This window comes from Apis cerana, linkage group LG9, assembly GCF_029169275.1.
Source record: "Apis cerana isolate GH-2021 linkage group LG9, AcerK_1.0, whole genome shotgun sequence".
NCBI lineage: Eukaryota > Metazoa > Arthropoda > Insecta > Hymenoptera > Apidae > Apis > Apis cerana.
In genome coordinates this window covers 6,405,808-6,420,859 of record NC_083860.1, presented here as the reverse complement: position 1 = coordinate 6,420,859, position 15,052 = coordinate 6,405,808, and the positions used below count along the sequence as shown (strand labels likewise).

The 15,052-nt window shown below is 21.8% G+C and overlaps 6 protein-coding genes across 11 annotated transcripts; 3 read left to right on the top strand and 3 right to left on the bottom strand.

The window, feature by feature from the left end:
* Positions 1-40: 40 nt before the first annotated feature.
* On the top strand, positions 41-1,685 carry LOC108004200 (small ribosomal subunit protein mS25). 3 transcript variants are annotated; one of them, XM_017066950.3, is made up of 5 exons: positions 41-89; positions 261-352; positions 583-803; positions 953-1,059; positions 1,364-1,685. In XM_017066950.3, the coding sequence occupies exons 3-5, from the start codon at positions 667-669 to the stop codon at positions 1,627-1,629; spliced, it is 510 nt and encodes a 169-aa protein (XP_016922439.1). In that variant the 5' UTR covers positions 41-89; positions 261-352; positions 583-666; the 3' UTR covers positions 1,630-1,685. The 3 variants fall into 3 exon arrangements, with proteins under 3 accessions (XP_016922439.1, XP_016922431.1, XP_016922448.1); XM_017066942.2 differs by lacking the exon at positions 41-89 and having other exon boundaries at positions 264-381; XM_017066959.2 differs by lacking the exon at positions 41-89 and having other exon boundaries at positions 309-450.
* On the bottom strand, positions 1,674-3,858 carry LOC108004177 (probable RNA-binding protein 18). 2 transcript variants are annotated; one of them, XM_062079217.1, is made up of 6 exons: positions 3,717-3,857; positions 3,192-3,401; positions 2,992-3,089; positions 2,646-2,859; positions 2,436-2,512; positions 1,674-2,354 (listed from the first exon to the last, which is right to left on the bottom strand). In XM_062079217.1, exons 2-6 carry the CDS (start codon positions 3,195-3,197, stop codon positions 2,138-2,140), a joined length of 612 nt encoding a protein of 203 aa, XP_061935201.1. In that variant the 5' UTR covers positions 3,198-3,401; positions 3,717-3,857; the 3' UTR covers positions 1,674-2,137. The 2 variants fall into 2 exon arrangements, with proteins under 2 accessions (XP_061935201.1, XP_016922386.2); XM_017066897.3 differs by lacking the exon at positions 3,192-3,401 and having other exon boundaries at positions 3,717-3,858.
* Positions 3,773-10,174, top strand: LOC108004183 (uncharacterized). Of its 2 annotated transcripts, XR_009831113.1 has the most exons (5): positions 3,773-3,914; positions 5,784-5,892; positions 5,998-6,153; positions 6,251-6,357; positions 6,429-10,174. XR_009831113.1 is itself a non-coding variant. In XM_062079222.1 (4 exons), the coding sequence occupies exons 1-4, from the start codon at positions 3,837-3,839 to the stop codon at positions 6,274-6,276; spliced, it is 369 nt and encodes a 122-aa protein (XP_061935206.1). In that variant the 5' UTR covers positions 3,773-3,836; the 3' UTR covers positions 6,277-10,174. The 2 variants fall into 2 exon arrangements, 1 of the variants encoding a protein (XP_061935206.1); XM_062079222.1 differs by having other exon boundaries at positions 6,251-10,174.
* Positions 4,138-5,671, top strand: LOC108004172 (succinate--hydroxymethylglutarate CoA-transferase). The gene is made up of 2 exons (XM_017066885.3): positions 4,138-5,199; positions 5,265-5,671. The coding sequence occupies exons 1-2, from the start codon at positions 4,138-4,140 to the stop codon at positions 5,493-5,495; spliced, it is 1,293 nt and encodes a 430-aa protein (XP_016922374.1). The 3' UTR covers positions 5,496-5,671.
* LOC107993800 (F-box/WD repeat-containing protein 5) lies at positions 6,590-11,198 on the bottom strand. Its single transcript, XM_017050426.3, has 9 exons — positions 10,602-11,198; positions 10,271-10,428; positions 9,997-10,174; positions 9,706-9,898; positions 9,358-9,579; positions 9,081-9,247; positions 8,665-8,992; positions 8,345-8,557; positions 6,590-8,272 (listed from the first exon to the last, which is right to left on the bottom strand). Exons 1-9 carry the CDS (start codon positions 10,888-10,890, stop codon positions 8,005-8,007), a joined length of 2,016 nt encoding a protein of 671 aa, XP_016905915.1. The 5' UTR covers positions 10,891-11,198; the 3' UTR covers positions 6,590-8,004.
* A 371-nt stretch (positions 11,199-11,569) lies between these two features.
* Positions 11,570-14,868, bottom strand: LOC107993582 (male-specific lethal 3 homolog). 2 transcript variants are annotated; one of them, XM_017050088.3, is made up of 11 exons: positions 14,715-14,868; positions 14,302-14,409; positions 14,155-14,223; positions 13,977-14,086; positions 13,716-13,899; positions 13,438-13,623; positions 13,037-13,341; positions 12,599-12,808; positions 12,331-12,524; positions 12,154-12,238; positions 11,570-12,075 (listed from the first exon to the last, which is right to left on the bottom strand). In XM_017050088.3, the coding sequence occupies exons 2-11, from the start codon at positions 14,401-14,403 to the stop codon at positions 11,985-11,987; spliced, it is 1,536 nt and encodes a 511-aa protein (XP_016905577.1). In that variant the 5' UTR covers positions 14,404-14,409; positions 14,715-14,868; the 3' UTR covers positions 11,570-11,984. The 2 variants fall into 2 exon arrangements, with proteins under 2 accessions (XP_016905577.1, XP_016905589.1); XM_017050100.3 differs by having other exon boundaries at positions 12,331-12,494.
* Positions 14,869-15,052: the final 184 nt, after the last annotated feature.

Below are 15,052 nucleotides of genomic sequence, written 5' to 3'. Positions count from 1 at the left end.
ATTCTTCTTATTTTTCCTCTTCTTTCTTATCCTATTTTTAAAATTAAGCAATATATAATAAAATTTTTATAAAGAAATTTAAACATATGGTTAGTAATTAAAATTAAAAATAAACAAAATATTTAAGTAATAAATATTAATTAAAAAATTATATATTTAATTTCTAAAATTATTATATTGTAATATTATAAAATTATATATAAACATTAAATAATAACTCACTTTAATTATTATCAATAATTACTCAATTTCTGTTAAAGCAGCTGGACTTTACAACTAATGATAAAATATTTCAAAAGAGAAAGGAAGAAAATATCTGGAACATGTGATATATACGGATCGCAGATGCACCGTAATTTCAGTTCTTTGACTGCATTAACGGTGGCATAACAACTTATTTAAATATTAACATAACCAAAAATATTTTTAAAAATATATATTACAGTATATGTAAATTTGATTTAAATATAACATTAGAAAATATTCTTCTTATTAAAAATATTTAATATTAATATTTAAATTAAAAATTAATCATTTAATGAAATAATTAATATTTATCAATAAAAATATTTTATTTTATAGATCATTAAGTACACATATATGTGCACAAAAAGTAACAAAGAATCAGGTTATTTCAAACAATTTTTAATTTAATAAATAATCAAAATGCCATTTATGATTGGTCAAGCACCAATACGAAGAACATTAAATTATTTAAAAGCTGGTAAATTAATTTTAAAAGACGAAATACAAATACTTTCTATTAATTATAATACATATGGAAAACATCATAAAGGCACCAGGTATATTTATTTTATATTTTTATATCTTATTCGATTTTTTATATTTTTACATATATAAAATAGGTTTTATTAAAAAAATACTTAAAAATATAATCGAAATATATAATATATATTTATATGATTTTTATATTAATATGATTTTTATTTAGGGATTTCATATTTTGGAATTTACCACAAATTCAATATAAAAATCCAAATGTGCAAATTGTCACTTTCAAAAATATGACACCAACACCTTTTATTAAATGTTATTATGGTATGTAATTTTTTTTCTTTGAAATAAATTATATGTTATATAATTTTTTAAATAATAAAAAATTTTTCTTTTTTTATGCAATTTTGAATAATTCTATTTTTATTTATATGATTTTCAATGTTTTTCTTATCTATGAATTATAAAATTATATATATATATATATATATATATATATACATACATGTAAAAAATATTATAATATAAGATAATATTAATAACTAATGTTAATATAATTACATATCTTAATAATTTTTAAAACGATATATCAAAAAAAATATTTATATAAATTTTCAATCTTTTACAGAAAATGGAAATACTATGTTAATTGATTTAGATAGTAAAACTAAAGAAGATATATTATTTCATCTTCAAAATGTAATTGGTAAAACAAAGCATACTTTGCAACAAGAAAATATAATGCAAGAAAAGAAAGATAATTCTGCTAATTTTGGTGTTGATTGTCATAGAAACTGCATATGTGTAGTACCTGGCCAAATACCATGTCCTGCTATAGTACCCTTACCATATCACATGCGTGGAAAATATAAAAAAAGTTTAAAAGAACCATAATTTTGTTTGTTTGTGTAATTGTATTATAATTAAAATAAAACTAATTGTAGCAAAAATTTAATATCACTTTTATTTAAGTTTTATATTAATATCTTTTTATTTTTAGATATTTAATTTTAAATAAAAAATTATCATATTTTACATTACAATAAAATATATATTAAAGTATATATTTGTTTATTATAAAAAGATATTATAGATTATGAAAATACATGTACATTAATGTACATATTAAATATTATGTTGTTAGTGAATTAAGATACTTGTGTATCTAATGTGCAATTGCACCTTAGGAATCATGTTGATAGTAGAAAACAAGACTTAAAAAACTAACTAAAAAATAAGATTTTATAATAAAAAAAATTGACATAATACAGAGATTACTTAAATAGAATATATAAATAATATAAATATTCCAACTATAGTCATGGAACAAACATTGATAATATAAATGAAATGATTATTTTTAATTGTAACACTATAAATTAAAAAAAAAACAATTTTTAAATTATCTCCTTGGTTTATGACGATTGTATGGCTTATTATTATGATAATAATTACTTCGATTATGATAACGAGTAGATGTGGACGGTTTTGGATTTTCTGGTTTTTGATATAAATGTATTATTGGTGATCCATTTAAAGGTTTATTTAATTCAAATTCCTCTTCTGATTCTTTCATTAATTTCAATTTTGCTTCTATAGCTTGAATTGCTGTTTCACGACTATTAAAATAATTAATAATACTTAATAATGGTCATTCAAAATTATTTTTATTATTATATATTTTATAAATTAAAATTTACCTTATTCTTTTATCTTCTTTTTTAGCTCCAGCTAGAGCAGGTATATCTATTTTTGGCTTTGGCTTATCCATATCAGACTTAAATAAAGTAAATATTATATATTAATTTATTAATTTAAAAATTAAATGTAATAAATAAACTTTTATTTAATTAATATGTTTAAAAATTTTAACAAAAAAAAATATTAATATTTATTATTCTAATTATTACCTCTGTTACACTATGAGCCCATCTGACAATAATGTTTTTTGCTCCCACTTTTAAATTATGTAAAGCATCTTTAGCTGCTTTAGCATCTTGAATAGTTTTATATGTAACAAATGCATAACCTCTAGGTTGACCAGCTTGTGGGCCTGATCGATGAAATAGAAGGTCGAACTTTTCAATTGTTCCATGTTTTTGGACGAGTTTTAGGAGTTGGTACCAGTTAACAGATAAAGAGTTAGTTTTTTCAGATTTTATTACACAAAGAAATTATGTGGTTTTCTAATTAATAATTAATAATTAAAGAATTATATTAGTATAATTTAATCATTAATCTGAAGTAAATACTTACTCATTAATTCTTAAATCTAAATTGCCTACCCACAATCTTCTGTCTTCTACTTGATTTGATTTTATGGGTTCTAATGGCAAAGGAACTTTAGTAATTGGCTAAAAAATTAAGAAAAATTATTAAACTCATAATATATACTAAAATTATTTAATGAAATTTAAATAATCATATAACCTCTTTTGATTAAAATTAAACTTTACCTCCATATTTATAGAGTCTAAAAAAATATTAAATTAATCAAAAAGACCTTAATTGCTCGTATTAACTTTGAAATATATTTTTGTGTAAAACTGAGCATTAGGCCTCAAATATTTATACGAAATCGTACAAATGCATTGAAATACAGAATTCACTTTACGGCAGTTTAGCAAATTGTTCGTCTTTACGGACAATAATTACAAGTGACATATCTATTATTGAAAATAATTTAAATATATTAAATAAATATATGTTGATATTTATAATACATATTTAAAACCAATTAAATTTAATGATAAATATTTTATCATAGTAAATTATTTTATTATATTTCCGAATTTAATATAATGTTTAAGATCATCTTCAATGTTTTGAATTATAATTTTATGAATGAATAAATATAAATAAAATATAATATAGATTCATATATGCAATAATGATAATATTGTTTGCCTTTATGATGATATATGAATTAAAAAACATTTTTCTATTCTCTAATATAATAGAAAGAATAAATAGTTCTTTACTAATTTTAAACATGGCGTCCTTTTCATCAATTGCGAATGATGATAGTAAGAAATAACCGCAATATTGAATCACATTAAATTGTTTATTTATTTTATATTTTTGTGGAAAATATATTCCAAATGGAGAGATCGGTAACATCTGAACAATCAGCTACTCAAATACAAACAGAAACAGATGTTACAGATTCTGTATCTCAGGTATGCTTAGTTTTATCATGATTGCGTCATTTTGATATAATAATTTATACTTTTTATGATATAAAAAATATAACACAAGTGTTAATTGTGTAAAGTGTTATCATATCATTGTGTAATTTTATGGTGATTTTAGTTATTAATTTAGTGAAATGATATTTATATTTATAATTGTGAATAATAAATATTTTTTATAAAAACAATTGTTCTTTATCAAAAATATACAATGTACACATTATTTGTTTCAAAATGGATAAGAATAAAACATTTACTAAATATATATACTACAAAAAATCGAAGATATATATGTACAAATATCAAAGATGATAAATCACCTTTATCCGGAATTCGTGTTTTGGATTTGACTCGAATTATTGCCGGACCTTATTGTACCATGATTCTTGGAGATCTTGGTGCTGAGATCTTAAAAATTGAAAAACCAGATAGTGGGGATGAAGCACGAAAATGGGGTCCACCATTTATACAAGGAACTGAAGAAGCAACTTATTTTCTTAGTGTTAATAGAAATAAAAAAAGCATATGTATTGATTTAAAAAAAGGCAAAGATATAATTTATGAGTTAGCAAAAAAATCTGATGTATTAGTAGAAAATTATATACCAGGAAAATTGAAAAAAATGGGTTTAGGATATGAAGATATTTCCAAAGTAGCACCTCATCTAATATATTGTTCTTTGACTGGTTATGGATATAAAGGACCTTATGCAAATAGACCAGGATATGATGTGATTGCTGCTTCTATAGGAGGTTTGTTACATATAACAGGTTCAAAAAATGGTCCACCATGTAAAGTTGGAATAGCAGTAACTGATTTAGCAACAGGTTTATATGCTCATGGTGCTATATTAGCTGCATTATATCAAAGAATGACAACTAAGAAAGGACAATGGATTCAATGTAATTTATTGGCAACACAAGTTGCTAGTTTAATAAATATAGGATCAAATTATTTAAATGCTAATAAAGAAGCAGTACGTTGGGGTTCAGAACATGAAAGTATTGTACCTTATGAAGCTTTTCATACAAAAGATGGTTATATGACTGTAGGAACTGGAAGTGATACACAATTTTTAGATTTGCTTAAAAGAATGCATTTAACAGAATTATCTAAAGTAGATAAATACAAAAATAATAAGACTAGAGTGGAAAATAGAGATGAATTATTATCTATTCTCAGAAAAATATTTGAAACAAAAACTAATAAAGAATGGGAAATTATTTTTGAAGGTGCTTCATTCCCATATGGACCAATAAATACAATAAAACAGGTACAAAATTATAAATGTTAATGTTAAATGCTTTAAAAATAGTCTTTATACAAAAAATTTTATAGGTTTTTGAAGATCCTCATATAAACTATATGAAAATGGTACAAGAAATGGAGCATTCTACAGGAAAAAAAATTAAAGTTATTGGTCCTGCTGTAACTTATAGTTATTCTACAAATAAAGTTCGATTTGCACCTCCTGTAATGGGTCAACATACTACAGAAATATTAAAAAATATTTTAAACTATACTGATGATAAAATAGAAACTTTAAAGAAAGTCAAGATTGTGCAATAAAAAAGTGGATATTATTTAAAGAAAATATAAAAAAAAGTTTTAATTCTAATATTTAATATAATAATTTAATAATTTGAATTTTTAAATATAAACTTTAATAATATTATTATATATTTTTAATGTAACTATATATTAATTTTTTAATATAAACAAATATATCCATTTAAAACAAGTAATCTTTTGAAATATATCTATCTACATTTTTATTATAAACTTACAATTTATCATGTGTATCATACATATAAATATAAAAGATAGAAAACATTTTACATGTTTTTATTTTTTTAGGATGTTCCTACTGTTCGATTATGTCTTAGAAAACCAAGATCAAATAAGAAGGTTCAATGGACTCAGGGTACTGTAGATAATGAACATATGAATAAAAAAAAATCTAAATGTAAATATTTATTTCAGTCAATTTATCATAATGTATAAAATACAAATAAAAAATAATTATATTTATGGACAAATGTATAAATATAATTTATTTGTTATTGTACAGGTTGTTGTATTTATGAAAAACCAAGAAGTTTCTGTGAAAGTAGTTCTGAAGATAGCGATGATGAATGTGAACATTGTCATGGTCATAAAGATGCTCATAAAAAAATTCTACAACGTAATGCAGAAACATCTAAAGAAGAAATATCTCCTGCTCCAGGTAATTTTATTAAATAAAATTATATCATAATAAAAATATATATATAAATTAAATAATATGAAAAAAATATTAAAAATTTTTTATATATTTTTTATAGAATCAATGGTAAATGTATCTACATAAATATTTTAATAATATAAATAATTTCTTTAAATGGAAAAATAAATTTGAATTAATGTTGTAGAAAAAAAATGTGAAAATTAGGTATGTGATTTTAAATATAATTTCTTATGAAATTAGATATAACAATATATTAATATATAACTATTTTGTAGGAAATTTGAAATATTATTAAGAAATCATTAATTTTTAGCATAATTGTATTATTATTATTATTATTATTATTATTGTTATTATTAACATTCATATTTTTTAATAAATATTGCAAGTTATACTTGTAATATTTATATTAAGTGAATATTAGTTAAGGCATATTATTATTGAAAGTAAAAGAAAAAACAAAATAGATTTTTATTTATTATATCGTTAATTAATGTTACATGATTTGATATTTATATAATATATAGTTAAAAATGAATTTATTAACAATAGCTAGTGATTTTTAAATAATTTAAAAATAAAAATATGTACATTTTTTCATTGAAATAGAATTAATATATAATTCCATAGAATTAATTATAGTTCCTATATCACAAAGTATAGAACATGTATATTATTTTATAGTTTTTCAATAGTTATTCTAAAACAAATTACAAAAATATTGTAAGTATTAAAGTTTATTATAGATTTGAAATTCTTAACGAAATAATTACATATAACTTTAAATGTAAATTTCTCTCTCTTAACAATCTATCGTAACGATTCTTGATTATCTTTTATATTTATTACACATATATCTCTTATTGTATTATAATATTTAAGTAAATATATAAGTAAATATGTTAAATATTTGTAACATAAAAACAATTCTTTTTTTAATTGGCTTTTTTTTTCTTATATAATATTTTTGTTAATATAATTTTTTTTAAAATATTAATTTCATTTTAATTAAAAGTAAATTTTTTTATTTAAAATATATTACTTATAAATAGTTATTCATATAGTTCTGATGATACATTATTTATATATATATATATATATATATATATATATATATGTAAAATAATTAAAAATTCTTAATTTTTTATCTCTTTTTTTTTATTTGAGTAAAATTATAAAACATTTTAATCTTACATTTTTATTTTAATGAGAATTATTTCAGTAACTGTTAATTATATATATTAAACATTTGTGTACCATCAAAACTTATTCTAAATTAATTTAAAAATATCAGTCAGAAAATATTATCTTATTATTAATATTATCTAAACATAAAATATTGTCAATTAAATTTGTTATAAAAATTTAGAAAAGATTTATTTTTAAATATTTAAAAATATATAACTTATTTTCGAAAGAATAATTTATCTTTAAGTACTTACAAAACGACAAAAAAAATGAATAAAATTATTTGAAAATTTTTGGATTGATTATAAAAAAATTATATAAATATTCCAATTATAATAAATATCATTATACAGCAAAATCATTCTTTCTTTACTTAAGGATAATATTCTATAAATAAAATATATGTAATATTTGTTTTTAATTGTTATATGTAACATTTGTAGTTTAATTGTTAATATCTATAGATAATTATAAATATCTATAATATTATATTTATAAATGTGTAACCATATGTATCCTATTATTAAATTCTATTTAATTAAAAATAGAATTTATGAATTCATATATTAATATATTACACATTTAAATAGAAGGTATAAGTAATTTAATATATTTTTTAAAATTTTAAATAGAAATTTAAATTGGAAATTTAATAGTCTTTAGTCAATCAATATTACAACTACTTTTTCGAAATTTTCGCCTATTACGTACTTCCATACCTCTACGGAAAGAATCTTCATTTAATCCTAATGAATGAACTACAGCTCGACTACGCCAAACTTTAACAGTAAAATCATCGCTAGTTGTGACTAACATTTCAGGATCACATGGATTGAAAGCAACAGAATTAACAACATCAGAATGAGGAAATTTAGCTAAACATACTCCATAATGTCTGTCCCAAAGATAACCATGTTTGTCTTCAGCTCCACTGATAATAATTTTAATCTTAGAAAATTAAAATGAAATAATTATTTATATAAAATTAGTTGATTAAATTTACCTGGCTACATATTCATTGCATACATCAAGGAAAATAAAGAAGCATTCATTATTTGGTGTATATGCCTTATGAGCTCTTAGCATGGTACCAACTTGCTTTAATGTTACTAAATCAATAACATGTATATCAATTTCTTGAGCTATCGGCGGAGGTTGTAATGGATTTGTAATAACGTAACCTCGGGGCCATGGTCTTGTATTCACGTACAAATATCTAATAACATATATATATATATATATATATATATATATATATATATATATTATTTATAATAAAAAATAAAAATATAAATTTATAATATAAAAAAAAATATGACCAACCTATGATCTGGAGATAATCCCATCCCTATAATATGTCCATGCAAATCAATTAAGTGATCTACTTTATCAAATTGATCAGCTACAGATTCATAATCCAACCAATTAGTAATAAATGCATAAGAATTTTGTCTTTCTCGTTCTCTTTCTCTTTGTTCTATTCTTTCACGTAATGATGGTCCTGGATCTAATCGTGCAGGGAATTTTACATTTTTTATTCTCTTGAAACCCACCTGATGAGGTGTATAAGTTTTTGATCCAGTTGTAAAAATAAGATATTTTTCACAATTATTTGATAACTCGTCTTCACTTTCTTTTATATTTGATGATTCTGCATTTAAAATTTTATTGTATTAATATAGTAAGAATATAATAATAATTATAATATATAATAATAAATTATAATAAATTTCACTTACTTCCAGATTTATTCCACAAAGACTTTTCACTTTTTTTGTCATTTTCATGTGCTTTTTTTTCCATTTCTACTTGTCTATATTCCTGATTATATTGTATAGGATTAGCATATTCAAAACCATCACCAAGTTTTTTCCAATTCATGAATCCACCTTCCAATGTACTATATCTATTATTTATTGTATATGCTTGAGTTAATTATATCAATTGTTTTCAATAATATTTTGAATTAAATAAAATATATATGAATAGGAAATATATTTTGCTTAATTAACTTACTGTAATCTGGATGATGCATGACGAAGAACAACAGGTTCTTCTTGTAAAGTGTCATTAGAAGATGCAGATGAAATATCTTTATGACTTGGTGGATTTCCTCTTTCTTCTTTAATATTAGAAGATGAAGGCTGATTATGTTGTTCTTCAGATTCATTTTGTTCAGGTGTCAAACAGTTAGCTATCATTATTGCTCGAAGTGATGATGCATTACCATTGTAAAATCTAAAATATACAAAATAATCATATAATTATTAATATATTTATTATTTATTATTATTAAATATTAATATTAATATATAATATATTAATGTTTTTATAATATTAAAAATTACTTGTCACATAAAATACCTAAATAATTGTGTCATAATAGGTACATGTTCACTAGATGTTTCTTGATTTGCCTTATTAAGCCATAAGAGACTAGTACTAACTAAATGTGCTAACCAACATAAATTTCCACTTATAAGGTAATGTTCACTGTACCATGTACCAAATATATCATAAGGTTTATTTATTACTCTACATTGAAGATCAAATCCAGCTATAACAAAAAGAAATTAAATAATAATATATTTTTATTATTTTTAATTATTATTATTATAATTTTAAAATATTAATTAAATTCATTTGTATTCTTACGTGCTAATCTAAATACTGCTATTTCACCCGAAGTACTGAGAGGAGTTCCAAAATGTACACCAGAAACAAGCAGCAAAGTATCAGAAGAATTGAATTGTGAAAATTGTGTATATTTCCAACTAAATGTTTTCATATCATGAAGATATTTTATACTAACAGGATATTGACTTTCCCAAACCTATAATAAATTTCATAAATTATAAGTTAATTAATTAATTAATATTATTAAATTTAAAAATAAAAATTAAATAATTATAAAATAGAAATAACTCACAAAAATGTATCCATCTTTTGAACAAGTAGCAAACATTTTTCCATTGTGTGAAAAACTAACATGTAAAACTTGATGGGAATGTTCCTTAAGTACTTCTGTTTCTAAAAGTGGTGTATGATATGTTAAACGTTTGAATTCTCCTAACCATGAAGTTTTTCCTAAAATATAATAACGTATAATGTTAAATATAAAGTAAAAAAAATATAAATAGATATTAATATCAATAGTGATTTTTAATTACATGCATAGTGCGTATTAATTTTTATTTTTAATGATATGAAGATTGTGTTCTCTTTGCAATGTTGAATATTTATAAATATATAAAGTTAACCTGGCATAATGCCGATGTCCGGGTCTATTTTGTATGTTTGATAGAACAGATCTTTCCAAAGAAATTCATCATGCGATACTCTATACCATGATTTACATACTTCTCCAGCAATTGTCAATTCTTTTGGTGTTAAATATTGAAAAATATTTAAAAGAATAGAATCCGGCATATAATACCAATTTTCACTTCCTTCACATATTTCGGATAAACAATTCCTCTTTTCTTCTGATATACATACATTTTCTTTATTGTTTTCTTGATTTTTCGTAACATTTTCAACGATGTCCATATCGAAATGCCTTCTTTATTTACTAGAACAGCTGATATCTATCAGTAACACTGTTAATGTAATGTAAGCGCTTTTGAGAACGTACGAGTTTGACCGAGATCGAAAACGATTAATCACCGGACATTTGCAAATAATAAATGCAATGTATGCTGGCACGATTAAAAAGCGTTGCAATCGTCTATAAAATTAAACTCTTTGATTGTATCTAATACATTCTATGACGATAGATTAATAATTTATATTGCCAAAAATAGTCATAGATTCCATAGTTGCTTTCTTTTTAAAACTAAGATATCTAAAGATCTATATTTTGTACCATGTAGATATCATGTATGCGTGCGCATACATTTACAATTTATATATATATATATATATATATATATATATATAAGCGCGAACGCACGCACGCGCGCACACACAGACACCACACAAAATAAAAGCTATTTTCTATACCAGGCTTAAATAAATTTAATTAATTATAATTGTAATGTATCTATTGTAATTTCCATCGAATTCATTAACTAAAATAAAAAAAAAATTTTATTCTTATAAAACACGATTCATAAAAGAATATAAATTACATTTATATTAAATTTATATTAAAATTATTTACTATTAAATTAAATTACTCATAAATTATTATATTTATATTATAGTTTTCTATATTAATTAATATTAATGATATATAAATATTATATATTTATATAATAAATGAGAGTAAATATTTCTTAAATCATTTAAATCACACATTGACATTTTATCAAAAATATTTTATTAAAAAAAAATTATATATATAATTTTTTGTTTTATGTATATCTCTAACTTTTATATTTCTTTTTATTTGTTTGCACTTTTACCACATTTACTTCACACAGTCTTTTTTATGTCATAAACATAACAATATAATATAATATTTATAAGGAAAATTTCATTACGGAAGGCATATAAAAAAGTATTTTCATAATTGATACAAAAAAGTTTATCACTTATATCGAATTCACAAATATATATCTTTGCTGTAAATCTCATGTAATATCCACACAATGTATACACAATTGTATCTGTAAATGGATATAGAGAAAGAATGCAGTTTATTATGTAGAATTACTTGCTTGAGGAATTAGTTGACTTTCCATTTGCATATAAAATTGTTCTCCAAACCATTCTCTATGCATTTCTAAATAACTATAAAAATTTAATTTTTGTTAGTTACGAAAAAAAAAAAACAAAAAATATTTAAAAAATAAAAAAAAAAGATATTACCTAAGAAACATATCCAAATATTTTAAAAGAACCTTCAATTTTTTATGTGGTATATCCGTTAACTGCAGCAAGTCTGGTAATTTAACTAATAGAAATTATATAGTTTTATTTATAATTATAAATATTTAATAATAATATATTTGTTAAAATATTTGATAAGGATTTCTTTTTACATACCAAATAATCGCGTTAAATGAATGGCACCATAATAGGTAGAAGGATTTGGAGGACCTTCTGATTTTGATGATTCTGGCATTAATCTCCATTTGTTTGATTGTTGAAGTAAAGCGTTGACTTGCGCAGATGTAACAACAGGTATTCTCAACGTTACACCGCGTGGGCTAGAACAACGAGAACTTGTACTTGCAATACTAAAAAAAAAAATCTTATCAATTTTATAATTATAATGTTAAAATGATTTGCTTCATAAAAAATTTTCATTTACCTCGATAAATTTCCTGTATCTTGTTTAATTTCTTCATATGATCTCAATTGCCTATTTTCATCAATAGAACTCACTCTGTATGATCTCAATCTTCGCTTTGAATTTGTTATTGTTTTCGAAGTATCTATTTCTTGATCATGTTCTTGAAAAGGTGGTAAATGAGCATACTCAGTATCTTCATATTCTTCTTTAACTAATACTTCTGAATTTCTTTAATTACAATTACAATTATATTAATAATTAAAATAAACTATTACCTGTATTAATTAATTTATTTTAATAAACTTATAGATAAATATTTTATTTTATTTTAAAAATATTTTAAATAATAAAATACATAAAACATCTAATTATAAAATTAAAAAACATTTTCAATAAAAATTTTCAAATTATAAAAAATTTTCAATAAATAAATAAATAATAAGTATTAAAACTTACTCAATTGGTTCTTCTTTGACAAGAGTTGGATGTTCACCATATAAGAAAGAAGATTTTAAATTACAATATTGTTCTCGTTCTTGTCTATATAAGAGAAGATCATGTAATGTAAAATCAAAATATATACGCAATCCATCAGCGACTTCTCTACATATGTTTATTTCATTAATTGTTTTTTCTATTGTATTATTTGCTTTGTTTCTTTGTGGTTTTTCAGGAATGTTTGTTAATTGTGTTGTTGTAAAGTGTTGAACCCACGATTCTAGAATATTTGCAACAGTAGGTTGTGCAGGAAGAACTGCTAGCTAAAATCCATATTAATTTTTATTACTTTCAAATTTTAGATTAATTGTTTTGATTATAATTGTGTATATTATAATTTTAAAAAATCATAATAATACCTTAGTTTTATTAGTTATAAGATCATAATCTTGATCCAAAATTCTTCTTAAAGTAGTACCTATATCAAGATCAATTCCTGGCTTTATACTGGCACCAGATTGACTACCACCACCACTATCTTCATCATCACTTGTTTCACCAACATAATCTGAACTACTTTCTGTATCTTCTTCAGTAATAACTTCCTTTAATAACAAAATGACAAATATTTTGATTAAATATAAATAAATTAATATATATTAATATATATAAAATATATATACAATAGCAATAATACTTCAGTATCATAATCAGCATGCTGTCCTGAACTACCATCTTCTGATGATCCAGTTGTTGCTGATGTTGCTCTACTTCCACCACTTCTTGCTCTTCTTCTTGGTTCTTGATTTTCAGTTTCATTTAAACGTTCAGATAATTTATGGCTTCTTTTCTTACGTTCTCTTCGATATAAATATGCTCCCCTATTTATCATTTTTATTAAATGAAAATTTTTTATATTAAATTATTTTTTATATTAAATTTTATTTTATATACGTACAATTGTAACTGTGCTTTTTGTGCTAAATCTCTTTGAAGTTGGCGATTTTCTTCTGTATCTTTTAATACATATTCTTCTGTTACACAGCGATCCCATGAAGAATTCCATCCCTATCATTATATATCTACTTTATTTTTTATTAAACATCAATATAAAAACAAGATAACACATTATTTACCTGGAAATGTATTAAATATTCGACAGCTTTACGTCCTCTTTGATCTTTGTTAACTATAACATCAAGTACCTATATATGAATTAATAACAAAGATGAAAATTTTATTTAATGTTTTTTATAATATATTTTTTATTTTTTATAATATACCTTTGAGTCATATAATACTTTTGCTTTTGTAGGATCAGGTTCATAACAAAGAACTTTTTCACCATCACAAAATTTAAATTTTGGACCTCGAGTAGAAACCATTCCTTACTATTAAATATTAGAGCAAAATCACGAATTTATTTTATAAATGATCGTAGAATAACAGGATGACAAAATTGTTTAGATTAACATAACCTTACATATTATATTTAAATAAAAAAATAATCAATAATTACAACGAAAAGTTCTACATAATCTCTCAAAACTTCTTATTTAAATTTATTAATAATCATTGAATATATTAAATTTCCATACAATGTGTTACTAATATCGTATGAACAGAAATTTAAGTCTCCCGGTTTCAAAATCGTTTACTGAATTGAATTAGTTTATATACACCAGATACAACTAACCTCATTTGATAAACTATTTATATAAATAATAAATGTAAAACACCATTCAAAATATATTCTTCTTTGATTTGTATTAATAACAATAATATGACATACACATTTATAAATGGAAAGTTTATATATTAATATTTCATGAAAACTCGCCATTAATATCGTTGTAATATTTTTTTATTTTATTTTATATTAATTAATAATTGATATATTTTCTTTTTAAATTTATAATTTTCAATAAATATGAATTTATAAAATTATTCTGTAATATAATAAATTCATATTACATTTGATAAATTAATAATTTTTTTCCATATATACAAAAACGAAAAGATTATAAAAATTAA